This window comes from Cottoperca gobio, chromosome 15, assembly GCF_900634415.1.
Source record: "Cottoperca gobio chromosome 15, fCotGob3.1, whole genome shotgun sequence".
In the NCBI taxonomy this organism is placed as follows: Eukaryota; Metazoa; Chordata; class Actinopteri; order Perciformes; family Bovichtidae; genus Cottoperca; species Cottoperca gobio.
This window is the reverse complement of record NC_041369.1, coordinates 5,581,328-5,609,306: the sequence shown is the minus strand read 5'-3', so window position 1 is coordinate 5,609,306 and position 27,979 is coordinate 5,581,328. Positions and strand designations below refer to the sequence as shown.

At 41.1% G+C, this 27,979-nt stretch overlaps 3 protein-coding genes across 7 annotated transcripts in view; 2 read left to right on the top strand and 1 right to left on the bottom strand.

The window, feature by feature from the left end:
• Nucleotides 1-6,918, bottom strand: part of stk32c (serine/threonine kinase 32C) — an 83,624-nt gene extending 76,706 nt beyond the window's left edge. Inside the window, exon 1 of the mRNA XM_029449956.1 lies at nucleotides 6,508-6,918. Coding sequence (XP_029305816.1) covers nucleotides 6,508-6,589 — 82 coding nt within the window. The 5' untranslated portion in view covers nucleotides 6,590-6,918. The remainder of the gene's footprint in view (nucleotides 1-6,507) is intronic.
• Nucleotides 6,919-7,916: 998 nt separating this feature from the next.
• LOC115020202 (leucine-rich repeat-containing protein 27-like) lies at nucleotides 7,917-15,438 on the top strand. Of its 4 annotated transcripts, none has more exons than XR_003833549.1 (11): nucleotides 7,917-8,131; nucleotides 8,663-8,853; nucleotides 9,012-9,142; nucleotides 9,427-9,485; nucleotides 10,158-10,310; nucleotides 11,113-11,314; nucleotides 12,770-12,910; nucleotides 13,302-13,427; nucleotides 13,762-13,814; nucleotides 14,973-15,093; nucleotides 15,197-15,210. XR_003833549.1 is itself a non-coding variant. In XM_029450154.1 (11 exons), the coding sequence occupies exons 3-11, from the start codon at nucleotides 9,057-9,059 to the stop codon at nucleotides 15,308-15,310; spliced, it is 1,029 nt and encodes a 342-aa protein (XP_029306014.1). In that variant the 5' UTR covers nucleotides 7,917-8,131; nucleotides 8,668-8,853; nucleotides 9,012-9,056; the 3' UTR covers nucleotides 15,311-15,438. The 4 variants fall into 4 exon arrangements, 3 of the variants coding, with proteins under 3 accessions (XP_029306014.1, XP_029306012.1, XP_029306013.1); XM_029450154.1 differs by having other exon boundaries at nucleotides 8,668-8,853; nucleotides 13,328-13,427; nucleotides 15,197-15,438; XM_029450152.1 differs by having other exon boundaries at nucleotides 13,328-13,427; nucleotides 15,197-15,438.
• Nucleotides 15,439-15,930: 492 nt separating this feature from the next.
• Nucleotides 15,931-25,363, top strand: pwwp2b (PWWP domain containing 2B). 2 transcript variants are annotated; one of them, XM_029450125.1, is made up of 3 exons: nucleotides 15,931-16,536; nucleotides 18,749-20,473; nucleotides 23,567-25,363. In XM_029450125.1, exons 1-3 carry the CDS (start codon nucleotides 16,277-16,279, stop codon nucleotides 23,571-23,573), a joined length of 1,992 nt encoding a protein of 663 aa, XP_029305985.1. In that variant the 5' UTR covers nucleotides 15,931-16,276; the 3' UTR covers nucleotides 23,574-25,363. The 2 variants fall into 2 exon arrangements, with proteins under 2 accessions (XP_029305985.1, XP_029305986.1); XM_029450126.1 differs by having other exon boundaries at nucleotides 15,944-16,536; nucleotides 18,749-20,477.
• The last annotated feature ends 2,616 nt before the right edge of the window (nucleotides 25,364-27,979 follow it).

Below are 27,979 nucleotides of genomic sequence, written 5' to 3'. Positions count from 1 at the left end.
TAACACACACACTCTCACACACGCACGCTCTGTCATGAATCTAGTGCAGTAATTGAAGCAGTGGGAATTAACTGAATGCGTTCTGAAAGCAGTGATGTATTCCTCCATAAAAGAACTTGCGACCTGAGAGACAAATATTGAGCTAACCTAACTACTGCCTACAGGTAACAGTTTGTTTTGCTTTATTATCAGATGCTTCTCTTATCAATTTCCATCACTAAGACGAGCGGATTTATGGTCAACAATAAACCTCTCCAAAGGTCGGGGAAGTGCAAATGCAGTGGCAAAAACAGCAGAAAGAAATGACAAAACAATACACACATGCAATTAACCATTCATTATTGATTAATGTGCCAATTACCTTTTAGATTAATCGTTTGGTCTATAAAATAGTGAAAAATGTTCGTCCCAGTTTCTCAAAGTCCAATGTGATGTATTTGATATCTTGTTTTGTCAAACCAAAACCGAATGATATTCATTATTACGTTTGTATAGCATTACATCGGTCAACATTCTTATCCTCGGGTAACAGTTCATTATTAACATCCCTATAAGCAAAACACAAACACAAACACACACACGACCTTTCTTCGCTCTGTTGTCACCTCAGCCATCAAGCTGAGCTCATGTCTTTGAAGACGCTCTGGCACCAGAGTTGCTACAACTGTCATCACCTGCACATCACCTGAAGCTAACAAGGTTACATAAGACTGGGGAGATAGACAAAAAGTACACTTGAGGCTTTGTCATTGGCTTTTTTAAGGCGTTGTATGTTATGTGGAGGAAGATATTTGTTCCAAAATGAAAAAGCAACCAGTTGGGAAAAAGTGACATCTATCCTTACAATAGGATCTGACGTGTCACGGTAGGAAACACACAGGTGTGTAAACAATAAGATGAATAATGGCTAAACTCTATTTAGCTGCTTCAGGGTCTTGGTATTGTGCATGCTGGCTCGCTGTCACATTGTTGTGGCTTACTTGGACAATTCAACAGAACACGACCATCATTGATGTTATTAGTAAGATCTGTGCCTTTCAAGTCAAAATGTCTGCTGTAATATAGACAATATCTGTACACACAGAACAATCAACAGACCAGAAAAACATTCATTTACATGCAACACCAGTACATAGTCACCATCACAAAAGCTATTATACAGACAAATCTACAAGCACACACCAACATAATTACAACACATTCATCCGTTGTTACAATTAAATGACGGCCAATTTAATGTTGACAAGACTGGATGCTCAATATTCATCTTTTTTTTCACCATGGTAAAAAGAGTGAAAGTCTGCAGAGCTGGAAACATTTTCCAATGCTTGATGGCCGTAAATGATAAGCAGAACAGGCGACGGCAGTCCGCTTCAGTGGGATGTCTGAGTTTAGAGCAGATCGAGAGGGTCTGCTCATTTGCTCAGAGCGGAGTTTTAAAAAAGCTCTTCAACGGTGCAGAAGCAGCATTGTAAACTTATCTTGAATACTAATCAAACTTCTAAAAACAGAACAAGATTTTCTAAATGTGGGAGGTTGGTAAATCAAATATAGGTCAGAAGAAATCTATATTTTCCTCAAATCATTGAACACGTTTCTTTTGAGGCAGCGATGACAGTTTAGACAGAGGGAAATAAACTGTTGTTATAAATTCAATCACTCCAAGCGTTAAGTTTCTACAAGGGAAACACTCAACAATCTGAAGTGTGGCCACGCTCTGCGATCAGATGACTGCAATATGACCGGGGCAGTATTCCCCACCTATTGCGCGTTACTGCTACTGCCAATTATGGCGGCCCTCTGCTGTGGCAAGAGGCCAGTAGCTGCAGGCAGCCATGAAGTTGAGTTGAATAAAGACAGTGAAAGAAATTGAGAGTCTGTATCAGAGATGAAAGAAAGTGAGTGCCTCAGTATTCAGTGCAAGTAATCAGCCATCTCTCTGTGTCTATCTTTATCCTCAACCAAATCTGCTTTCATTGCCCCATACACTTATCCTTGACGGGAAGAGCAGTCACGCACACACTGAGGCAGGCGCAGGCACACACACACACACACACACACACACACACACACACACAAGAAGTGTATCGTCCACAGAAGTGAGAAGTTGCCTTTGGCTAAACAAGGATGATCAAAAGCAAACAACAATGTGACTACACGAAAAACAGACACACAATTAACAGCATCTCCCACGTGCACAATCACTCACACATTTTAGGTACTTTGTAAATCATTTGGAGCAAAAATAACAAGTACACCAAATGTTTGCCAGTGCTCAATTAAAGCAGGCATTTGTCCATTCTGCACTCACTCCTGAACACTCTAGCACTTTCACAACAAGTGCCCTCTTTCAGAAAGCGACAAACTCTCGCTGTGCCAAGTTCGGATGAGGACTTGGAGAGAGTGAAGCGCTCCTTTGTCTGGAGTCTGGTTAATAGTTCAACTACAGAGTCACTCAGTGAGACTGTTAACAACTTTGTGCATTAAAATTCATTTACATTAGGGCTGTAATTAATGATTTCTTTCTTTACTGATTATTTCCCAGACTGACTCTGTCTGCAAAGTTTTAAAACATATCGACAATACTCACTAAACTTTACCAAAGCCATCTGTAATGTCTTGTGCTCACTGGTGCTTGTACACAGCAGCCAAGAGTCCAAATGTTCCATTTAAGAGGCTGGAGCAATTGTCATTGCAGACGGCCTCTCCCAGTTAGGATTCCTTCAGTGTTCAGCTTTCAGGAGGTTTTCACCGGAAGCTAAATTATCCTCCTCTCCAAAAAAAACACCAAGTGATGAAAAACCAGTAAAAACACTGAATAAAGCAGTTCCACGTTAAAAATTGGGGTTCTGTGACGCTGTTTGGCTGCTGCTAACATTTGTTCAGCTTGTTTATCTGATAACTTAAGATCCAGACATCCAATGATATAGCTAAAAATGACCAAAGTCTAAAAAGTGTATTAAAAACTTAAACTGGATAAAAATGTATGACAGCGTCTGGCAGACATGCTTAAAGGGGATACATCGCCTTGATTAAAATTACAGATTTCTCTAGGTTTGAAAATTGTTGGAAACATTTGGTATAATGTAAGTACACAACTCAGCAAAATATATATAGGTCTATAGTTGTTTTTAGAGATTTTAATGCAGAGATTTTACTTAAACATATTACACTTTAAGTCTTCATTTGAGTTCATTAACAAATACAATCAGTGCTGAAAGGGTCCAACTATCAATTACTTAATTGTAATGGAATAATTCAACACGTTGGGTACTGGCTGTCTTGCTGAGAGTTGGAGGAGAAGATTATTCTGATATCTGGGCGTAAAGTGAAGCTATCGACAGCAGCCGATTAGCATAGCTTAGAGCAAACACTCAGAACATGGAGGAACAGTTAGCCTGGCTCTGTCCTAAGAGAACAACAATCACACACACACCCACACACACACACACACACACTTACACACACACACACACACACACACACACACACACACACACGTATAATAGACCAGACTGGCATGAATGCTGTTGTCAAAGAGTTTCAGTGAGAAAAAACTAAGCAGAAACTAGCAGGATGTGCAACTCAATCAATTCCACAGCCTTCCTTTGCTAATCAAACTAACTGCCAAAAAAGCCCTTTTGGCAGCTACGCTTGGACATCAACCTGACCGCTTGATTATGTTTGCAGCCCTTCGAGCCAAACGCTGCTCTAATATTACTGCCTAATGTAGGCCATAGGCTGTTTTCCAAGAAGCCAATAGATACTGTTTCTAAGAGACCTGACAGGCAGCAAGAGACATCTAGAGTCTCAGTCAGCAATCCACAATGCAGTGTGCCATGCTTTGCTCAGACTGTTCTCAGTGCTAGGCAGCTCTTTGGCAGATGAACAGGGTAAAAGAGGAGCAGCTGCTTTACAAGGACTGTAAACTACGCCGAATCTGTGCTTCACAAGAGTTCAAGGTGATCAAACTTACATTAACAGTCACTTTGCTCCTTTTGTTCAGCAGAAGAGTGCTTCATTGCTGCATAAAGGGACACACTCTAAAGTACATCCTTGTAGTAGAAAGATTGTATAAGTACATCAAACTAGGGATGCACGATGACATCAGCAGGTGACAGTCATCAGCCGATAAAGGCTTTAAAATTAAAGATCAGCATCGGCCCGATATGAACATTTCTACCGATATGCCTATAAAATGATGCTTTAACTATGCAACATGAACCTTTGGCTAAGCAGGTGCAACAAGTGTGTCTGCAGTGTGGAGGTTCATTCTTGCACAGAAAAATCTACCGTATACTTGAGTCTGACTTATAGGATCAATCAGCCTCATTAGCCTCATTGGACTTCAAAAGAGGGTTTGTTTTCACTACGGATTTAGTGCAAACGTTTTGTTTCACATCACCTGGCTGTTGCAGGGTTGTAAAAGGTGCAGCACAGATTGAGCCTAGTTTTGAGTTGTTTTTTTTTACAATTTTAAGGATTAGCAACATAATGGGCTCTTGTTTTTTTATCAATTTATTCAGTTAATATATTATTGAGTTTAAGCAGTCTGTAAATCTTATTATGTGCTAATTAAGAGTAGGCATAATAATCCGTTAATTCCACTACAGGAGAGACTTGATGTTCTCTGCAATTAGGACGGAAAAAAACATGTGAATATATCAGTATCGCAATCTGCCAAAATGAGTTCGAAAATATTGGCATATAGGAATAAATTGTGCTTCCCTACATCAAATAAACGCTCTGTACATCAAAGAACAGAGCAGGGCTGCAACTAACGATTACTTTCACTGTTGATTAATCGGTCTATTACTTCCTGGATCAATCAATTAGTTGTGTGGTCTATTACATGTCAAGAAATGGTGAAAAATGTCGATCAGTGTTTCCCAATGCCCAAGAGGACGTAAAATATTCATATTTAAGAAGGTGTAATTAGACTTTCTTTTCCTTAAAAGGTTACTCAAACCTATTAACCGATTATCAAAATAGTTACAGTTAACAACTAACGTATTCATCTTTGCTGCTCTAGAACAGAGTGGACCTGTGCGTCTATGAAGCATGATAGTGGTTATGACAACTGCAGGTACGACGGCCAACATGTTGCTGATGATGCAACTGCACTAGTTCTTGACACAGCGGACTGGAATTGAAATTGAAGCAGTTGTTATTAGTTTTTTTTAGGTCGTTCATAACTGGCACCTGCCTCATATTGGTGATAGGAGGGTATGAAAACTGACTTCTGTCTGGCAATAAAGATGGTATGAGATCTCTCTCTCTCTCTCTCTCTCTCTCTCTCTCTCTCTCTCTCTCTCTCCTCTCTCTCTCTCCTCTCTCTCTCTCTCTCTCTCTCTCTCTCTCTCTCTCTCTCTCAGCCTTGAGACATTCAGTCTGTGCCTCAAGGTTTTTCTCATTTAAATCGCATGGCAGAAAAACATCTCTCTAAACCTTAATACAGTAACCGATGTGGCCTCTGATCAATTGCACTAAGGATGAGAAGAATATACCACTTTCTCACAGGTTGTAGGGCCATTCCTATTCTTTTCAAAAAAACACTCCCTTTAATCTCAATTAGAGCTGGATACTTGTAGGCTATTGACTAAAAGTTGAAACCTTAATTAGGTTATCCTTGTATGTAGGGACACAAACACACAGAGGCCATATGACTGTATCCCTGCGTGAAATTACCTAATTTATTAAAGTTGTGCCTGTAACTTGGCCGGCACATTGATGATAGCTCTGTAGCAACACTGGATTTCAGTAGTCTATCATAGAGATTCAGTTCTGGGCTTATTGGGTGCACTTCCAAGAAGCTTATTTCCCATACGCTGACAAGATATCATGAATTAACATTACTTCCATGCATGACACTAATCTTGTCTTAATTATGCAATTAACTGTCTGTCTTCAAATAGTCCATATTTCAAAGAGTTCATTCAGGCATTAACGTATTTTCTCACAGTATGAGCAGCAATGGTACACTTTCTGCCTCATTGTATCTGCACAGAGAGGCTCATTGAAACGTGGAAATTGTGTATGCTGTCAGTGTACGTTGTGTGGGCGTTATTGTGTGTGATGAAAATACAAATTTAAGGTGACTTAGCTTATTTTATTGTCGCCTCTGGATAGTAACACTGACATAATGTGTAGCTGTGTATTAGTACAAGTTGGACTTGAAGCCTCCAACATTCCCAAAACACAAAAACAGCCTTTGTTAAATATTGGCAACACACGCCTCTTCGTCTTTTACCATCAACTCCAGCAGTCTAAACAGCAACAGTCTTCTTCTGGTAACAATTACATTCATGTAGAAACTTTGACAACTTAGCTTCGGTAACAGCACAACTCTATGTCAATTTAACAGGCTAGTGCTAACTTGAACGATAGAGTAAAATAGGACCATATACGTCAAATATTGACAAACACAACCACAACTCTTACTTATAAAGTAATGTTATTTTCGATAGGTTTTTGGAGAAACCGTGCTTTTCTTTTCAAATCACTTACCATCTTCCTTTTCGTCGAAAACTGGTCTCTTTGAAGAACTATTGGCTCCCATCCTCTTCTTCCACTTGCCCCAGTGAAACATTGATGCTCAGATAGCATTCCTCGCCTCTTGAGGAGAAACTACAGCTGTATAGGACCCCCTCCTCAAAAGACAGTAATACTAACCATACATTTCACCCAAACAGTGTCCGTTATTTCGCTTTAAATTTATCCGATATTTATTCTGCCAAAAATGTGAGAGCCGCGACTTAAAGTCTCTCTAAACCAGGAGAGAGCAAGTGTAGTAAGTACCGACGGACTGTCAAATATTAAGAAAGACTGTTCGGTGTATTACAGTTGGAGGTTAATATAACGTAATCACTCGGTACTGGTAGTGTGCAGTTGTCTTCCGTAGCCAGCCAGCCAAACCGAGAGACTTCTGTTTTGTCGGGGCTGGGAGTAATAGCTGCGTCGAGTTAGACAAGGTTCATGCAAGGCATGCAATGTTGTCTGACAAAATAAAAGCCTAAAAGTATTGCAACTGCAGCCTACAGTAAGTAAAATTACAAATGCTCAGTAGTCTGTAGCCTACTCATGGTGACTATAGATTAATTTAATATATTCATCCAGTTGAACCATTTACATTGCAGTGCAAAGTTCAGTTTAGTCAATTTAGATTGCAAACCGACACCAAACTAATCGGATATACAAAATGAATTTGTCAGTGATTAAATACAGTCTTGACAAACAATAGATGCAAGCGAATGATGTCCAAATAAAGAACTGTTTCCCCCTATGGACTGTATCATATAGAGCACATAAGTATTTGTCGAACCGAAATAAGATGTATATTTTTTTTTGTTTATCCTTCCAGTGTAGTTTAATCAGCTTTCCTTTACTTTTACTGTAAACGATCGCGATGAGACTTTTATTGTGAAAGTTACAACCGGAAGCCACTCACGATTATCTCAGTAACTTGACACTTGTGAGAGAAGTGTGACAGTTGCTGGCCAGTGACTGTAGTCGACGTAGCCCTGTATCACAGACTGTCATGCATATGAACACATAAGGACCAGCCTCTGTAGGTGAAGCGAGGATAGCTCAGTACACACTGGGAGGTGGGGGGGTCTATCGCTTGTTACCAGCATATAACTGGTGCTATCCTCCAGCTCCAAAACCTCAGTGAATTATTCCACAATCTCATTAAGAGATGGATGGGTGGTGTCCGGTCATTGAGGGGGAAAAAAGGATTTAACACTTTGTCTTCAATATGCACACCAGATGTATTTACTCTGTTACACTGCACATTATAAATGACCCATGATGTTGTACAATATAGCTTCAAGATGTGACCTGCTCACATTTACGCAGTATTAATGCGTTTTAAAACTATCTCCGGTTGATGCATTATGGATGCAGTTCGCATTGTTTGCACGTGGACGGTTGCCGTAGTTTGTGTTGACCTCGTTGCCATGGTTACGACGTCTAACTTGTGAGGCGGTATCTTAGTTAGCGTGACATTTCCCATGAATGTATACAGAGAACTATGTTACTGTGGCATATTTTGGGGTTTTTATAAAGTGTTTATTTTAAGAAGACACTGAGTTGTGTTTACATTCTACGAGGATGTTTACTCAAATTCCAGGTAAGCTAATACGGTGGTTTAATAGTTGAATTGTTTGCTAATCTTAGCTAATGGTAGCCTGCTGCAGTGAATAAATAGTTAACGCCTGATTGTAGACAGTGATGAGAGAAGTAATACGAGTGCATTCAAAATACACTCTACGCTAAATACACTAATACAAAAGTATTATCAAAATATACAAAACGTACCTGCTCATTATGCAGAATGTTCCATTTCAAAATCATATTAAATTACTGCCTTAATGTGTTCATCACTTTAATATTGCTGCTGTTAAAAAATGGAAATACTCAAGTAATGTACGACTACGTCAAAATTGTACTTGACTAGTACTAGTAGTACTTGAGTAAATGTAGTTAGTTACATCCCACCACTGCTTGTAGGCATGATAAAAACCAGATCTACTTACATGAACTTTTTCATGTTTAGGCACAGGGAGAAAAATGGCAATGCAAAAAGACACTTGAACACACCTGAACAATGGTTTATATATACTAAAACATCTCATCATCACATCTACAATGTCTTCCCCAGAGAAGGAGGTGGAGGTTCCTGACCTGAAGCTAAGTTTCATCTTTGGAAACAGTGTTGTCTCTCCCCACATTCTGCCTGAGGATGCAGAGGCACAGGAGCTCCCAGAATATTATTCAACAGAGACATTATGTCTGAGCAGAACTCAGCAAAAACATGTTGCAGAAAGTATTTTGAAAAGTAGCACACTAAAGGTCAGTTTTGACATCACTGTGCATTTGTCAACCCACCTAGCTGCATATGCTGCAGTGGTTTTCAAGCAATAAATCAGTGATGCCAACAATTATATATCTCAGTATGATTTGTTTTTCCATTCTCCATTAATTCTAACTGCTCATTGTTTCATCTTCAGTATTTATATCTTGAAGGCAACCAGTTATCCAGTATCCCACATTCAATGTTCATCAGCTTGCCCAATCTTCTGTGGCTGGACCTCAGAAATAACCAAATTGCATCACTCCCTGCCGAAATTGGCTTGAGCAGGTATGCAACTGCTCTTTGAAATATATACTGATTTATTCCAAAATCCCTAGGCCACCATGGGAGTACAGTATGTTTTTTTTTGTCATATTTCATAGCATTTTTTGATAAGATTTCTTTCTATTTTAGAGCTCTGTTTAATAACATATGCTCTGAAAACCAAATTCATGATTCCAAAGTATGCAAAATTAGATTATTTCTGACTTTATTTGTACAATGTCCTTGTGTGTTCGGTTTAGGACATAGCCCTTGCAATCATCTAACAATCTGTGATTTTGATCACGTAGATCTCTGAGAACAGTACTTCTTGAAGGAAACCCCATCTCGGAACTTCCAGCAGAATTGGGTGAGTTGAGTTCAGTCACCTTTACCAGCAAGCAATGTCTCTGTTCTCTAAAATAACAGGCCGTATTACTGTTTCATTACTTTCAGTAAGCCTCACTGGCAGACACTTGGAGCTGGATTACGTGCAATGAATAATTATTGATATAAATAATACACAATAGGGTTTCACATATATTGTTTCCTCTTAGTTGTTTTCACTAAAATTGTTGCTAATACACTTTTGCTTCCATTAAGAGTACATTAAAGACAAATATGTAACATCTCAGCATTAAAATGCCTAAAAAAGACCAGACCTAGCCTACATTATATATGTTGTGGAGGTGTGTACTTAGATTATCCCAAATGTTTTCTACAATGTTTTACCTTAGAGAAATCTGTAATTCTAATTAAGGTAACGGTCTCTTTCATTTGGTCACCTGTAATGACTTTGTATTTCCTTTGTGCATGCGTTAGCAGTTATCTCGCATCCTTGTCCACCGAACAGCATCGGGGAAACACTGACTTTTAACGTGAAACTGTTGTAAAAAAGGAATATACATACAGTATGTAAAATTCCTCTACTGACGCACTCACTGTAAATTAATCTGGATACGAGTGTCAGCTAAAGGCAAAAACGTATAACCTGTAAACATAGTTTTAAGGTTCTTCTTTTCATTTGTCCATTTTCCCCCAGGAAACGTGATTACCCTCAAAGGCCTGAACCTGAGGAACTGCCCCATCAGTTTCCCTCCCCAACACATTGTGAACCAGGGGCTCCAGAGCATCCTCCAGTACCTCAGGAGTGATATGGCTAAGCGGCCAGTCAGCAGGAGAAGAAGCCCCCCAGGTAAATTAAAGGCACCTTTACTTTGAACAATGCAGCACTAAGGTGTTTTGTATGTACGTGCGTTCTTTTCTTCTGCTCTTTTTGTCAAAGATAATATGGCTGGCCACCAAAATAGCTCCATGCCCTGGTACCACTTCACTGGTGGGACTTTTGTTCCCTTGGAGACGGCGCTTGCCAATCCCCCCTCCCCCTCCCCTCTGTAACAGCTCAGAAATATTATTTGCCAGATGAAAGTGATCGATAACCTGTGGGATAACCAGGAGCTCTATGTCACTTAGCAGTGTCTAGAGGTAATCACTGTGAGAAGTCCAAGACAGCCCTCCACAGGAGAGGCTGCTGCTGCACAATGAGCTGCTCCAAACCCCTCAATCAAACCATTTATCTCCCTTCCTACAAGGTTATTAACACAGACAGGGCTCCAGGTCTCCAGGGGGGAATCTCCTTTCATTTAATTGGCTCAAAGTATAAGTGTTGCAGATTTTGATATACACCATTTTAATACATACTGCATTGTCATCAGTGCCTTGTTCAGCTGGAATAACATGGTTTATTTAGCGTCTAATTATCCTACACATGGATAAAAGTTACATTTAGCCCCTTATTTTTAGAATTCAGTAAAATGTTATGTGAACTTGTAGGTAAAATGCTGGCGTATCTTTGCTGCAGTTGAAAAATAACTTTGTATTCTATCAGTAATTGTCGATTCATCATGCGCTTCTATAGCTGTAGCCAGCGAGGATTGTTGCCAATATTGGCTGCCCCCACATTATACTTGTAGCTGCCATTGTTGTTTCGTTGGTAGAGTTGCCAGTGGTGGAGAAGCTTCAGCTGTCAGAGCTGATGGGGTCCAGTATGGAGGAGCATGATGAGTCAGTGGATGAGGACGAGCTGCACAGGTTTAAGGAACTCAAACACAAGATGATCCTGCTGGACAAAGCTGAGCTGGGCTCAAAAGCACAGGGAGGTAGAAACCCAAAGTCACTACTTCTTCCTATTATCAAAAGGTAAGTAAAGGTTTTTGAGTGAAAAGAATAAGAGATTTTTGAGGTGAAATTGCTGTTCTTCTGTTATAGTTTGACATCTTGCAATACATTCAGTCCGGTCGTCTAAAAATGACGTTACCATTCAACAAAACTGCATTGACCTGGATTACGTTTATTTTTGACGTATCACAAACACGTTTCTAATGAAAGTCCACGCAGGGAGTAGTTCAGGATGGATGGTTCTAACAAAGACAGGACTTCACCCAGGAGGCCACTGCTCCTGTCCCATGTGAAACCAAAAGTCAACATTAACTTAGTTTAACTTTCGTACTTAAGTCAATTAATGTCACACACTTAGCTAACATCACGTACTTAACGTGCATAACTTATGTACAGAACTTGAGTTACTTAACAAAGGTACCCAACAATGATATTTTACTAGTAGTTTTGTTTCAATTCAAAACGGTAACCACGTGTTTAAAACTGCGACCGTAATCCGAGAGAAAATATGTTTCCAACAAAACTCAATTGAGAATGCAGCTGTGTTGTATGGGAACATTATTTTTAAGAGAAAGTTGGCTTATGAGTTTTTTTTCCAAGAATAAGAATGATACCACTCTCATATCTCTGTACATAGAATACGAAGCAGCGCTTTTAAAGCTCACTATATAATTTAATATATCTTGCTTGTTTATTTCATACAAAAACAGAAGTGTAAAACTGGCAATTCACAATTTTACGGGGGGCTATGTGCGGGACCATTTCTTGGCTGGTACCAGTGACTTCCTGGTATCTGCGCTAGTGGCCAAGAAATAGTCACATATGTACAAGAACAAATCGTTGTTTATACACTTCAGTCTTTAAACAGATTGAACAAATGAGGTAGATATTAGACATTGCTGTTTCTGGTTTTTATGCTAAGCTAAGCTAACCGGCTGCCAGCTTTAGCTTCATCTTTAATGCACAGGTATGAGAGTGAGTGGTATTGATCCTCTCATATTGCTGCCAGAAAGTGAATAAGCGTATTTTCCAAAATGTCAAACTATTCATTCCAAAAAAGTGATAAATGTAGGCCAGATTTGTGGAAATAATGTTTTAGTGGACGAGAAGGGGACAAAATAATTACATATTTAACCGCTCCTGCAATTGTTGTGGTACAATCTATCCAGCCAGCAATTATCTGTTGGGCATAAATCCTTTTTCACCTGCTCAGATATATTACACAATGGAGTTTGAAAGTGTCATTGGATATCTAATAGTAGCACAGAGGAGGTGAATTTGTTTTGTTTCAGCAGACAACTTTTGTGCTGAGGCTTAGAGTTGTATATGGCATGGTGCCTTGGAAAAGGATAGCAAAACACTTTTTAATGACATTCTCCGCAGAGCGATAAAAAATCTCCCAGGCTCTCTCCACTGGGACTCGGTGCACAGGAGAGCAATAAAAATAAAAGCATTTTGTTTCAATTTATTTGTCAGAAAAAAGGCAACCACCAAGGCCGGCATAATTCCTGAGCTTCCCCTGTTTGACACTCAGCATTGGAAGAGACCAGAAGAAAAGAGACAGGCTGCAATGAAAGAACTGAAGGAGAAACAAGCTATTCTCGATCAGAGAAAAAAGTAGGTTGATTTCTACCATTAAGAGCTTAAGTTTAATATTACAATATACCCTGTGTACTATCCTACTGCACTACATTTTGACCAATAAATTACATTGGATGAATTGCACAGAATGTTCAGGCGAGGTAACGCCAAAGATCATGTTGTTTCATAATAAAGCAGGGCTATAGTGTGTGTAATTGGCATTTGTCCAAGTTACCAACAGTAGGGAATCCATACTATGTCAACAATGTAAAGACCGAAAGAATAATCATTGTTTACAGACCCCTTTACAACCATTTGGAAACAACACACCTGTGTGTGTGTGTGTGTGTGTGTGTGTGTGTGTGTGTGTGTGTGTCTGTGTGTGTGTGTCTGTGTGTGTCCGTGTGTGTGCGTGCGTGTGTCACAGTGCTTTGTTATCTGGCTCTCCCATAGAAGCCAAGACGCTCTTAAGAAGTGGCGTACACAAGCCAAGAACACACAGGAGAAGAAAATGCCTGAGCAGAAGAAGCATGCCGAACAAAGAAACCAAGAGGTATGTGTGAAATAAATCACCTAAATGTCCACCTGCCAACCACAAGGGGTCGGTAGAGCACCACCTCTATCTTATTGGCAATAAATATGCTAAAAACCTTTTGATGCTAGTGAATGAGTTTTCAGGTAAAAGCGCTGCCGGAGTCAGTGTCAATGATCCATAATAATAAATATAGTGAGAACCAACGCTTTTGGGTAATTTGACACAATGAGGCTTTGATGCAGCTGTAGGCTGTGTTTGTAGGATGTTTCGCAACAGCTGTATCATTCTATATGTACACACGCTCTGCACATGTTGTACATGATAATAAACATCCCCTCTCTCTCTGGTACAGGAAGCAGAAACAGACACGCCCTGCATGTCCATCACGGAGTGTGAGGAGACCAGGTAAATGGGAACTCTGGAGCTTCTTTTCTCACTGGACCAAAAAAACAAACACTAACACCCACTAGTATCTGGCTTTTGTCTTTAGTAAGAAAGGTTACAATCGGCATTCATTCTCAGGACAAATGACTATGCAGTAGTCACAGGTATCTGCCTCAGCTCCTTGACTGAATAAGTAACAGATCTAAAGAAGAAGTAACCACTGTAACATTTTCACTGTTTATTAACCCTGTTTCCACTGCCAGGACATTGAACGTGATGCACCATTTATAAAAAAATCTGAAAACAATACTCGTCTACTGACAATGGGAAAGCAGTCTATCGCCTTTTTTTAAGCAAGTTTTCCTGTGTTTAAAAACCTGTATATACGTACTAATTTGGGTGGAAAAGGGATATGGGTGACCAACATACTGTCTACTCCAGACCAAAAAAGTGGTCCACAACAACCTGAAACCTGAGCCAGGATAAGAATCAGAATCAGACTTGCTTTGATGTAGCTTTGATGTACAAAATGTACAAAAAGCTGGGGAAATCTTCCTGATATTCAGTTGCAGCCTTGTTTGAGCAATCAGCATCTCAAAGTTTAAAAGTACATCCCTAACACTTGAATGTTTATCTCCATTATCTCCTTTGAGGGTACAGATTTAATAAGGGAAATAAAGCATATTATGTTCATGTCATCAGTGTACCTGATGTGAACACTACTGTGCATATTGTATCTGTGATATTTTAGACATTTTGTGCACACATCTTAAGCAGTGATACAGAACATCCTGAGCCATCGGGGTACAGGGTCTAAAAGTATCCACCAAATTGCATTTTGCATCGTTTTCAATGGTGAGCCATGCAGTTGCAGGTAGAAAGCTAGAGACACCTAGTGGACAGAGAGAGACTGTACACCCACCACATCACATAAGCAGTTTCTTTTGTTCTTCTTGAGCAACATTATGCCCCAAAAATAGATCCACCAGATTAGATATTACACCTTTTGTTTTCATTGATGGAATAAATCTGAAATTCCAAAATGCAAGCCTGTGAGTCCCTCACAGGCTTGCATTTTTAATCAGTTGTCTCCCTAAAGGCTATAATACCACTGGTGATACTTCGGCAATTAAATATTCAGTATTTCAGTATGGATATTTGACCTGTATGGCCCTCCAGATTAGCCCGTGAGCTGGAGCGGCAGATCCGTGCCCGTATTGAGAAGATGCAGGAGAGACGCAGGAATCCCAGGGGCACGGCCACCGAGCAGATGGCAGTTGCAGAGCATGATGTGAAGGAGGTCGGACCTATACTTCATTATTTACACAACTCATCCATATTGAAATGATAGGTTATTGATCTGAATTTGTTTTTGTTTTGTTTCTCCCCACTATGAATGACAGATGAGGAAGATACAGGCTCGGCTTCTAGAGAGGAAGAGAAATCAGGAAAGAGATCTCGAAAATCATTTCACTATCTTCACTGGCGATACCTGGCCAAGTTTCATTGACAAATAACAGGGATTGTACCGCCTGTTTCAGTTTGTGTTATTACGTTCATACTGAAGTGCCATTGTAAAGACCCAGACCTTTATGAATGACCACTGAAATGCTAATATCATGAAAATAAAGATCACAGTTCTGTTACTGGGAAAGTGAGTGTTTTTTACATCTTATGCAAGACATCATACAAACTAGTCATGTTTCTCATTTACCCTACCCTATTAGCATTTAGTAATTCAAGTATGTACAAAGTAAGGATGGTACTGTCCCGTGTTTACTGTGGGAAATGAACATATTCAGTTGTTAAATGTTACATTGACTCACCAGACATAATAGCATAAGCATCATATTCCCTGTGTCAATTATAACAAACGGAAATACCACCACACAATGTCAATTAAACAAGGCTTGGAATATAAGGGGAATGCATTACAAATTATAACACAAAGGTAAACCTTTCCTCAAATCCACCATCATGTATTTTAAGATTAGGATTGACGCACCTTTTTAGGCTGACAGACAAAATAATACGATTAACATTAATAGTGGGTAAATTTGCATTAGGGTTTATTTCAAGTAGTGTTCCAAATTGAAGGTTTTAACAAATAGCACTTAATGCTGTTGTGAAAGTATAACTAATCATAGTTTAGATTGGGGGCTGTAACTATTATGATGAATATTAAGGTCACATTTGTCGAATTTCGCTTACAACATATTAGAAAATGCATCCATATTTGATTACATTTCCACTATATTTGTAGTATACATGTGGAACAAAACGCCATTAGCATCTCGCTATGAAAAACAGAGGCATATCGGAGGTAAAAGTCCGTACTCAATGAATGGCATCAAACAAGTCAAAGTGAGACAGAGAGGGTAGGCCTTGTCTTGAGAGATTTTTGCTCCTCTAGCACAGGGAGCGTGATGTCAGCGGTGGCAGTGCTGTTGTAATTGACTTGGTGGGGGTGATGGCGTCATTGTATGCCCTGGTGTAGCCTCCTGCTCCAATACCGAAGGGGAGACGGATCTTTAGCCGACGCGATCGTGGCTCCCTTGGCCGGGATCGAGCACCGCCGAGCCGGACACTTCACGCCGGGAAACATGGAGGCTGTGGCCGAGGAGCTGCGGGCCGGCTCTCGGGTACCTGTCACTATCGATCAAATAGTTAACGATACACTGGTGGTGACGCTTACCTATCGAGAAAGGAGCTATACTGGGATATTACTTGATTGCGACAAAAAGTAAGTGTCATTTTGTGTATTCTCTTTATACGTTTATCTTTGGAATTCATTTGCTAAACTCAGGTAACGGCTAATCTACCTTTGATGCTAACGACTCAAAGCTAACTGTTAGCTAGTTAGCTGGTGGCTAACTGGGCCTCCATACAAAAGACTCGTAGGTTATTGTAGCTGACAGGGTAGCTATCTGCTAACTGGTCGGCTAATGATACTGATTTAATTTTAGCTCATAAAGACATGGTCAGATACGTTATGTTATTACGGTGAAATATTGGTTGTCAAGATAGCAGTGTCCCTATCCACATATAGTGTTAATGACTTATCTTAAACAATAGTTAATGTCAGTGGGTTCATCTATAGCTTATTGTTAGCCTTCTCAAATACAGAGCAGCTAAAACGTATTCAGTAAAAGGGCAGGCCTTGGCTAAACTGTATTCTGTATATCAGTTATGGTTTGATGTGTTTACACATGCATGCATACATACATATATGGCATTGCATTGTGTAGTAGTTTGGTTGGTTCAAATAATGAAATACAGTTGCTGTTATGAGAAATGGTTCTTCATTACCAGTTACTTTTGATCTGCAGAAACAATGGAAAATGGCAATAAAGATACATGTAGGACATGATAAAACTGTAATGCGTTTTCTTTAAACCTGGTTCTGAGAGATCCAGTGACCCTCTTAGGCTCTGTGCTTGAGAAGAAAAGGCCTGCTCTTGCCAGTTAACCAGTAAACACAATACTCTTCGAATGAGAAACCTTTATGAGTAGAAATGTATATGTATCAGTGTCATGTCTTATCTGCCTCTCTTGATGTGTGTCACATGTATAAGCCTTGTGTTGCTCCTGGTGCTGTGCACCTTAAAAGCCACTGGCTTTAGACTATTTATAGACGAGCAGAATCAGAATCTGACCAGCTTTGCCCCTTAGTATGCTTAGATGGTTTTTCATGTGAGAGCTCAAGCTGTACTGAAAATAACCCACCCAAAAGGGAAAAGGCAGGCCTTGGAATAACTTTAAATAGGCCCATATTTCAGGCCTTGTCACTGACAAAATTTGACTTCTTCCTTTTCAGCTCATGGAAATACATTTCCTGTCATTGTCTCCCACAGGTTTTTTTATGTCATCATCCAGGCCTATCATTCAAGCAGATCTCTGCTTCTAGTTACACTGTACACAACGTGAAATGGCAACATCGCAGTGAATCATGGCTTGCTGGTCCTTGTACTGTGCTTAATTAGCAGTGCCTGGTCCCCATCACAGGCAACCCTGTTTGTGCCATGTCAATCACTGTGAAGGTTAATATTCGGCTACTTTAGGTGCGCATTTAAAAAGGTGAGAGCAATCCGCACCAAGAGACTATTATTCGGAGGTGCCAGCCAGTTACTTCTCCTGGGGAGGAAAACATGCTCCCCAAACATGCACTAATTAATAATCTCACCACACAAGCCCCGAATAGACACGGATGCAAAAACAAACTGAAATCTCCTGGCTCCTTCCCTACATCTCTGAATCCCGAGTGATTCATGGGATTGTTTTTGTTCAGTCAGATGTTGGGGAGGGGGGGTTCCTGGGCATCCTGTAGTCTCTTTGTCTGCTGTCTCCTGACTAAAGCAGCATAGCCATGTTACTGTTGCCTGCCAGCCACCTCTCAAAGACTCTTTGGCAGTTAGGCCTTCTTTGGACATGTTTGCTGGTCCTAGAGTATGAAAAAAACCCCACATAAAATCACTGAAAGAGAGTCAGTGATACTATTGCTCCATATTTGTGGCCTAAGGCAGCAGGCGAGATAACCGCCTGGCTGCTTGCGGACCCCAACCCCCACATGTAAAGAATTTTCAGCATACAGGTGACAGGGAGAGTGGAGTCGGTGTGTCCAGTCAAAGTAAAACAAAATGGTAAAACAAGTGTTCCTACTTTTTTGTAGGTCCCTTAAAGGGAAGGCTTTGAAAGTCATGGGGTTCTCTTTTGGCTTAATTGAAACAGCAATGTATTTGATTTGTGCAGTTCCAGTGCCTTAAATGATCTGACATGGTGAAATACAAGCACGGCATCACAGTATCCTTCTTGTGGAGGAAATTGCTTAATTTGTAACAAGAATGTTTGTTTTGGCTTGCGTTGCATAACCTTCACTGTAGCACTCTAATGAAACTCTATGAGACACAGTTATTCATTTGTTGTTGCTTTTTTTTTTTCTATTTTCTTCATTCTAGGACTGGGCTATTCTGTTTACCAGATTTCAAAGCAGAAATTGGGGAATGCCCGATATCTACACCGGCTTGTGAAGTCCCAGAAGTTCTGAGTGAGGAGCTGGTTTCCAAATCTCCCAGCCAGGCTTCACACAGACCAAAGGATGAAAACACTCTACCAGAAAGCAGCATACCTACTGCACCTCTTCCCTGCCCTGTACCCACACCAGTGCTCGCTGGACAGACTCCTTACCCTCCTTATTTTGAAGGAGCCCCCTTCCCTCAGCCCTTATGGGTGCGCCACAGTTACAGCCAATGGGTACCTCAGCCCCCTCCGCGACCAATCAAGAGAAAGAAAAGGCGGACGAGAGAGCCTGGCCGCATGACCATGAGTACTATCCGTCTGCGGCCACGGCAGGTACTGTGTGAAAAGTGCAAGAACACACTGAATAGTGATGAGGACAGCAAAGATGGCATGAGCAACACTAAGACTTCTAGAAAAGAGAATGCACTACAGAGCGACGATGATGCCGATGACAAGGATACTCCCTCTAAGCTGTTGCGAAAAGAGGATGTAGTTACAACCAAGGACACTAAGAGACGTGAAAATGGCCCTAGCCTTGACAGCAAGCGCCTCAGGAAGGACAAACGGGGGGAATCCGAAGGGGAGAAGTTCCCTGGAGGCGACGTTATCCCCCACAGTCCTGTCATAAAGATCTCCTACAGCACTCCACAGGGCAAGGGGGAGGTCATGAAGATCCCTGCGAGAGTCCACGGTTCAGTCAAGCCATTTTGCCCCAAACAACTGGTGCAGAATGGTGTGGAAGAAAATGACAAGATACCTTCTGATCCCACCAAGGAGCAACGGCACATTTTAGATGCCACAAGGTCTGGCCTCACCGTGTCCATTCCCAAACTCAAACTGACCAGGCCTTTTACAACCGTGGGTCAGGACTTGCCTTCTCCAAAGATCCACTTGAGACCCCCTCAGATGGAGGGTGATGAGAGTGTGGTGGAGTATGAGGCAGAACTTGTAGGAGGCACCAGGAGACGAAGCCCCAGGGTGCCCGGTCCATGCCTCCCCCACTCTGAAGACTCGGGGGAAGGTAAAAACTCTCTGGAGTTGTGGTCGGGGAGTTCGGGAGAGGAGGCAGACCGTGGCCACAGTGATCTCACCCTTCTCATTAATTTCCGTAAGCGTAAAGCGGATTCTTCTAGCCTGTCAGTCTGCAGCAGTGACAGTCTAGATGAGTCCAAGTCCTTCAGCTCTGATGGCACCTCACCAGAGCTGTGCGATCTGGCCCCAGGTGAAGACCTGTCCGTCACCTCATCTTCTGTACCCTCACGGGAAGACTGCAAGACAGTGCCGCCGCTTACAGTGCGGCTTCACACCCGCAGCATGACAAAATGTGTAACGGAAGAGGGTCACGCCGTGGCGGTGGGTGACATTGTGTGGGGAAAGATTCACGGCTTCCCCTGGTGGCCAGCACGCGTCCTCAGCATCAGCGGCACCCGTAAACAGGAGACGGCCAGTTGCGAGGCCCAGTGGCCCCAGGCAAAGGTGGCGTGGTTCGGTTCACCCACCACATCCCAGCTCTCCGTTGCCAAACTGTCGCCCTTCAGGGAGCTCTTCAGGTCCCGCTTCAACCGCAAGAAGAAAGGGATGTACCGGAGAGCCATCCAGGAAGCAGCCAAGGCCGTGGGCCACATGAGCCCAGAGATCACATCGCTGCTCTCCCACTGTGACACGTAGGTTAGTTCACAACAGTTCGACGTTACCTGTGGTTGTATCACATCTACGACTTTAGATAAATGTGTCCCTGCGCTTTCAAGACTTAAAATAATGTTGGTTAATGAATTGAAAATTGACCAAAACCAATGTTATTGATCCCCTACCTGAAATGGACAGTAACTAATTACATTACTCAAGTACTGTACTTAAGTACAATGTTGAGGTACTTGTGCTTTACTTGAGTATTTTATCTCCTGCTAATTATCTACATCTCAGCTCCACCTTTAGCAGCTGCAACATTAAAGAGATGAACACTTTAATGCACAATAATTATAATCCAATAATATAGCATATGAAACATGAAATGGGCCGTTGTGCATAATGACTACTTTTATTTTTTGTACTTTTTGAAGTATATTTTGATGCTGATACTTTTTTATACTTAAATACTTTTGAATGCAGGATGTTTACTTGTAGCAGAGTATTTCTACACTGTGGTATTACTACTTTTACTGAAGTAAAAGGGCTGAGTGCTTTGTCCACCACTTGCCTAATTTAAAATTTGTCAGTATGTTTGATTTATTAACTCACTCTGACAGGCTGTAGCCGATCCCTTCACTGCACTGAAAGTAAAACAACAAACTGTTATGTGGTTAACTAAGCGTTAATGTCCGAAATAACTCAGAGAAAACTACTCTAATGTTGGAAAAATTGCAACAATGCAGATATCGAAGAGCTGGTAATAAAAGTAGATGTCTTGCCGGGGGTGTGCACACACTTCGGCTTCAGCAAACACAACACAGAGCACAACAAAGCCAAATATGCTTGTAAAATAGCTGCAGCTACAAAAGAAAGCAGTTGTAATTTGTTCCATCAGATAAAAGACATACAAAATGAAGAGTGTACAGCCGAGAAAAAAAGACGCAGCAGTCTATTACACATGATCTATACATGTATATTTATTTATTTAAGGTTAAGGTGCCCCTAAATCTTTAAAGAAATAACATTAGAACATTTTAATGAGATGCAACTGACTGAAGAGTTATAACACTCAGGATGTACTTTGAACCTAATAAAGGAAAACCTGACAATTATGTTGAGGCTTTGCAGTTGGGGTTGAGATTTGACAGCTTGTTATCCAATCTGAACCCAGTGTTAAATCTGCGTTTTGAATGTGACTATATTCAGATAATTTTTCTTTTGAAGTAACTTAAAGACTATTAGATTCAGTTGAAATGTCAAGGCTGAAAAGGGTTTGCGTCTAATTCTTTCATTCCAAAAGATTATTTGCCAGATAAGCTCACTGTACATATTAAAAACAAATAAATGTATAGCAGCAGAGGATTTAGGAATTTGTATTTAATATTTATCTGATGCATTGAAATGACAGCTGGTCTCTCCTCATTTTTCACGCACTACTTCGTACAGATATTGAGCTACTGATTAAAAACCATGAAGTTGATCAGTTTCTATTGTTGCTATGAATGAACGTTTCTCTGGGAGACTCTGACTCTTGTAGCTGCTTGGACGCCATTAACCAGATCGATTTACTGGAGGAAATGTATCACTGTTGTTAGAACTACAAAAACATTCAGAGTTACTTCCCTCACAAGTGATCTTTGGCTGAGTACAGACAGCAGCTTGCAGAGAGCCCTCTAACCAGACTAGACAAGTTTAATGTTGGCCTGTTATCAAGTTACTCATTGAATTAACATTAATAAGCGACGGCTCCTCTAACCATCCGCCATCCCAGTTTGTCATTTTAACCGGTGGAAGTGACGATCAGTGTCTGCTAAAAATGAGAAGCTGCTACCTGAATGTTTTGTACACTGCTCTTTGCTAATACGATTAGGCAGAGGGGAGGGACGATTTAACATTTGAGTTTAGAGAATGTGTATTTTGCCAGCTCAGGTGTCAGAAGTCGACGATACATATGCTCAAAATGTTCGCACTCCAAAGCCTTGATATCGTAATGGCATTCCATACCCTAAAATATCTTGCAGATTGAATGAAACACCACAAAGGTGTTAATCACATCTATTTAAAAATGTTCCTCACTCCGGTAGGCGCAAAATAATCCTCAATGCATAGAATTATGACGTTCACTGCAAGGATGAAGGAGCACAAGTGTATTTGTAAAGATACCGACGAGGTTCAGGTTATCGTGAAAAATGTATTCGAGTTCGGGCCACATGTGACTAACGTGGGTTCTGACGGTAAACTCAGAACATTTTTCTCATGTGGCCCTAATCCTCTACCGTAGGTATCATTACTGTGAATTGCTAATACATGTTCAGATCACATTGCACAGCCCTATCCATATATGTCTTTTTTTATATATATTTTATATAGCTAACTTGACGATGTTCATGTTAAACTTTTGGGGAATGAGAGCTGAGTGAACCTGATTCTGCACCAGGCTGCTTATTCAAACAAATATTTAGTTCTGCCGTGCCAGCCTAGGGACACTGTCCACATTTATGTCATGAAGGAGTTGCTGTGTTCAAAAGCAGCAAAACAGACATTAGTATCAGCTTTAATGCAGGCACAGATGGTGCTGCTTACTGTCAACAGGAATAGCTTGCGACTCCCAACGAATAGACGGTACTGCTTTTACCACAATGGAAGTAACTCAAAAGTATTACTGTCTTAAAAGCACACAGTCATACTGTGGCTATGTGAAGCTTGTTCCCCTGGTTTCCCCTGTGAGCCTCAACACGCACTCAAAGGTTAAATATTGTCTTTTGAGTGATACGAGAGACAGACGGGCTGCTCCAAACCCTTCTGTTTGCTCTGTTATGGGCTCAGTAGCCAAGAAGAGGCTGGTTGTAGTTGAGATTATACACAGTAAGGAGTTAACACAAGCCTTTTTCCAGAGCTCATGAAGGAAGAGTTTTTCTCAGTCTGTCAGCTATGCAGAGGTTTCAGCAGGCTGGAAAGTAGCTGACGTTCACTTGTGCTCCATAATCTTCAGATGACTGACATGACATGTTGAGAAGCACATCACTCCGGCTGCTGAGCCTTGAACACTGTTAAGAATTCACTGCACTGGATATATGACTGGCCTTGTTTGCTCATTGTCTTTACTTTGTGCTCTTTCTCTCGTGCAGAGGCTGAGGACTGAAGAGAGGTCTCCGAGGTTTTTCCTGAATACTCAGACTGTGTCATCAAGACCCAGGAGGGAGTACGTGCGGTTGCCACGGCTACTATTTATATGCCGGGTTTTTTTTCCTCACAAGGCTGGTTGAAAAATGGCCGCCAAGGTGGATTGTTCTTGAGACTTGGATAAGGGAGCAAACAAAAAAAAAAGACCAGGCATCTCATGGTCTACTATGAACTCAACTATTCCTCCTTTTTTTTCTTTCTTTTTCTTTTGTAGATTTAATCATATTTCAAATGGAGCCGAATAACGACACTACAAGGACCCAAATGTATTTATTATCTGTAATGGTTTATTATGATCCACCCTTCTACTACAATCTCGCCAAACCTCCCAGTCTGCTGCTGTCATTATCGTGGCCCTCGCCGCTGATGTGTTCACTGCGAGGTTCAACTCGCCCGGCCGAAGGAAGCCGGTGGTATCTTCAAAGGATTAAACCCCCCCCACTTGGACGTGAGCTGTTTGACCACCGTTTAAAAAGTCTTACCACGAATCCTCTTACTTTTGAAAATGTGAACAGCTCCATCCAGACACAGTAGTGACTGTTCCAGCTCTTCTAGCGATCAGTGTTCCATCCTCGTAGCCTTCTGCGACTTTAGTTGGATTTGTGGATGTGAACTTTATTCCTCTCCAGAATCAAGATGTGTCTCTCTTCCATTTCAGCCCCCACCACCCCTTCAACTCTTTATTTTTCCCTGAGATACATTTTTACATCACTTTAATTATTTAAAGCGTCACGTTTAAGAAAAAAAAGCACTTTATCTGTACCTTGGTGGCCTGCTGTAAGCTCACTGTCTGAGACACTATTGCGAGATACAGCCCTGATAGGCAGCAGGGGAGTTCAGAAGTCGTTGTGGTTGACTATCCATGGCCTTGGAGATACAAAAAAAATACAAAAAACTTTTTTTATTTTATTTTATTGTACAATTTTGGAGACGCCAGACACGGATGGTTGTGTACACTGTATTCTCGAATTTGACTTGGGTGCGACTCTCTCTTAGCTTGTCTGCCACACACAGTAGAAAAGAAATCCAAACATTTCCACTGGAGAAACATGGGTGAACAAATGTGTCATAGCCCCCTATGCATTATCAGTTAAAGCTTTATGAGTGACTTTGGGAGAAGAAGAAAAAAAACAACATGCTGTAAGAATACTGTGAATTCAACTGCTGAGTGTGTTGAAGAAAAGCTTGCTACTAGTCAGAGCCTGCAGTTATTGAGTCATTGGCAAAAAGCTGACTGCAACGCTGACCTTTAGTGACCTTTTGTGTTGAAAGCAGCACTGTTGGAATAGGGGGAGGGGGGCAGCGAAGGCAAGAGACCACGGCTGTCAAACGCAGCCCGGTCTGTATTAAAAACGTACTGAAGATTGCACACAACCAGCCCGTCTCCTCCTGCCTGTCTGGGAACACTTTGTTCAGATCGAGGCTAAAACTAGCTCATCCATTGTCAATAAGAGAAGTGTGTTTATTAGAGGAGCATGTAATGCACTCCTCCCAGTTGGATAATCTGAGGTTTGACTGTTTGCTGTCAAGTCCCGGCTAGTTTCCAGGCAGCCTTACACACCGAGGATCGGGAGAGTCTCAACGTATGTATGCCTGAGAGGGGAACCGGCCGTCAGGATTCTCCAGTGTATGAGCAACATGGCTGTCTACTGTTGCCCACGTTGGTCAATGTTATTGGCTACGTTTTTTGTTTTCTTTTTTACATGTACTGTACATAAAATAAAATATAAAGCAATACCTGTGCTGTTGTGGATGGGTGACTTTGTCATTGATGGTCAGAAGAGCTACTGTGGTAGCTCAGGTTATTACTGTTATAGCCTGTGATATTCACATTGTTAAGTTTTGTTAAAGGGTTATTTCACCCATTTTAAACCTGAATCTTTATGTATCAAATTGGTGAAATACCTGAAAGCTTGTAAACTGTTGCTGTGGCGGATTAAAAAAGAGAACATTTACCAGGAAGGCGTCTAATGAAAGTTGCCCAGTTGCATTATGGGAAAAGTGTTAGGATTTTGCTAGAGACTAGAGAACTAAAGTCAGGATATCTCGGCCTCTGTTGCTTTCGTAATAAGTAATACGAGATTGCTGGAGTGGTCCTTTATCACGGTAAAATATAGAAAATGCAGATGTTTCATGTCATCAACACGTGTGTTTAAAAAGGGATTGATGAATGTATTGCTTTATTAATATCCTAGGAGTCTCATTAACAACTCTTAGATGGAAAGATCACTACCACCCCTTAGTATGTTTGATCAATATACGGCTACAGCCAGCACATGATTAGCTTAGCAAAAAGACTGGACACTCGGGCAAACGGCCAGCCTGCTTGCTGCTTGTTGTAGTTTAAACAAACAAGATCTAACTTGTACCCCGCTAAAACTAAATAGGTCAAAAATATATGTACATAAATTGACAGGTAGCTACGGGTTGAAATATACTAAATGTGGGCGGGCAGCGGGTGTTTTCTGAAGAAATCAGAAATGGAAAGGATTGTGCAGCATTATCATTACTAACATCTAAATCAACTAATACTTTAAGCATATAAATTGACAGGATTCTTATTTTATTTATTTTTTACTAATCATGGTACTGGTTGCTCAGCATGCGCTCGTCATCCGGGCACTGTGCGCGGCCAGCCAGTTGAAGAACGCAGCTTTAACCAGGGTCAAAAGAAGCACTTTTAAAGTGCGGTCACAGGTGGCACTGAGCTCTGTGGGTTTGCAAAACTGGACCCATGCAGTACTTTGGTCCTTACCGCTAACATTTGATGTAGAGACCATTTAAAATAAATATACCCTAGAAAATTCACGGAGGCTTTTGTCAGACACACCCTACAGTGCTGCGAGGTTGAGCTAAATCTAGCCGTCTGTCGAAAAAAAAAAAAATCCATTATGTTATTTCCTGTACGATAGGAAATTGGTATATCTCTCCTTGTATCTTCCTTCCTCTCTGCCCTCCTCACCCGTCTTCCAGGCTCTTCCTCAGCTGTGGCCATGCCATGCGTGTTGATTTGTAGCTTGTGTCATAAATAGGAGTTGTTAAGTATGTCTGTTGCATAACGCGTGTGTGGCTTAGTGGATGTAGGCCGGTGAAGGTGAGGCGACCCTCGTCTGGCTATCTCCTCATCAGATAACTTTGCTATAGAGGCTCAGCTGTAGGTCTCCCCTCCCCCCTCGCCTGCTCTCATTTCATCCCACTGACCTGACTGTGTCTACTGTCAGACATTTCATAACTCTCCACTCTTTCCCTTGGACCAAAGCTGCCCTGAAGCTAACTGATGGATTCAACAGCGGGGAAAATGGAAATAAATTGAGTGTAAAATTAAACAGATAATCTAGAAATAGACAAGTTTGGGTGTTAAAGGCCAGTACAACTACAATAGCTGCTAGTATGAAGAGTTCAGTGCACCATTAGATCCAGTGTTTAGGTGATTTAGCGTTCTGCTGCAGCACTCCACTACAATGAGGCATTTATTCAGTTCTGAAAAGTGTGTAAATCTTGTAATTATCTCCACTCGCTGATAATTTGAGCATCGCAAACAATTCTTTCATCAGGTTCTATGGACTTTGTCTCTCTTCAATACTCTTATTCATTTGACAGTGAGACTATAATATGGACAATTATTAACAATGAACTCAACATTTCTATACAGTCTTCTTTGAACAACAGTGAACCTTTCTCCAACACGGTTCGGTGGACAAAGGACGGAGGTGCTGCGAGCTAACTGTTGTTGTTTGCTCAGCTTGTTACTCAGATAACTTAAGATCCAGACGTTCAGGAGGTTTTTACCTTGAGCCGAATTATCAAAACAAACCGACCTGATTAAAAGTGGTAAAAACACAGAATGAAGCAGTTTCACGTTAAAAATTTGTGTTTTTACAACTGTTTGGCTGCTAACGATTGCTTAAGGCCCTGTCACACATATCCGTATGAAAGAAACGTATGCCTGCGCATACGAAATATCGGCAATAGGTTAATATAAATTAAGGGTAAGTTGTGATCGTTTGAAGGACGCAGACGTTATGCCGAACATGCCAGACATACACAGTTCCGTATGGCAGAAACATATGCCGGCGTATATGAAAATGAGCTCAAATACAACCAACTTTTCCACAGCGGTGTTGTAGCTGACGTATACATAACTAATACATAATGAATTATTATACATATGTCAAACCTATTGATAGCGTATTACTTACTTATTTAAAACGTATCAGAGCGTCTGGCCAACAGAGCTGGAAAAGTACCATCTGGTTCACGTCATGCTGATGCTGGAGAACGGCTAACATGCTGAACGCTAGCTGTACTGTAGAAACACGTTTAATAAGTTACTCCGTCGTCAGGCATCATCTTAACAT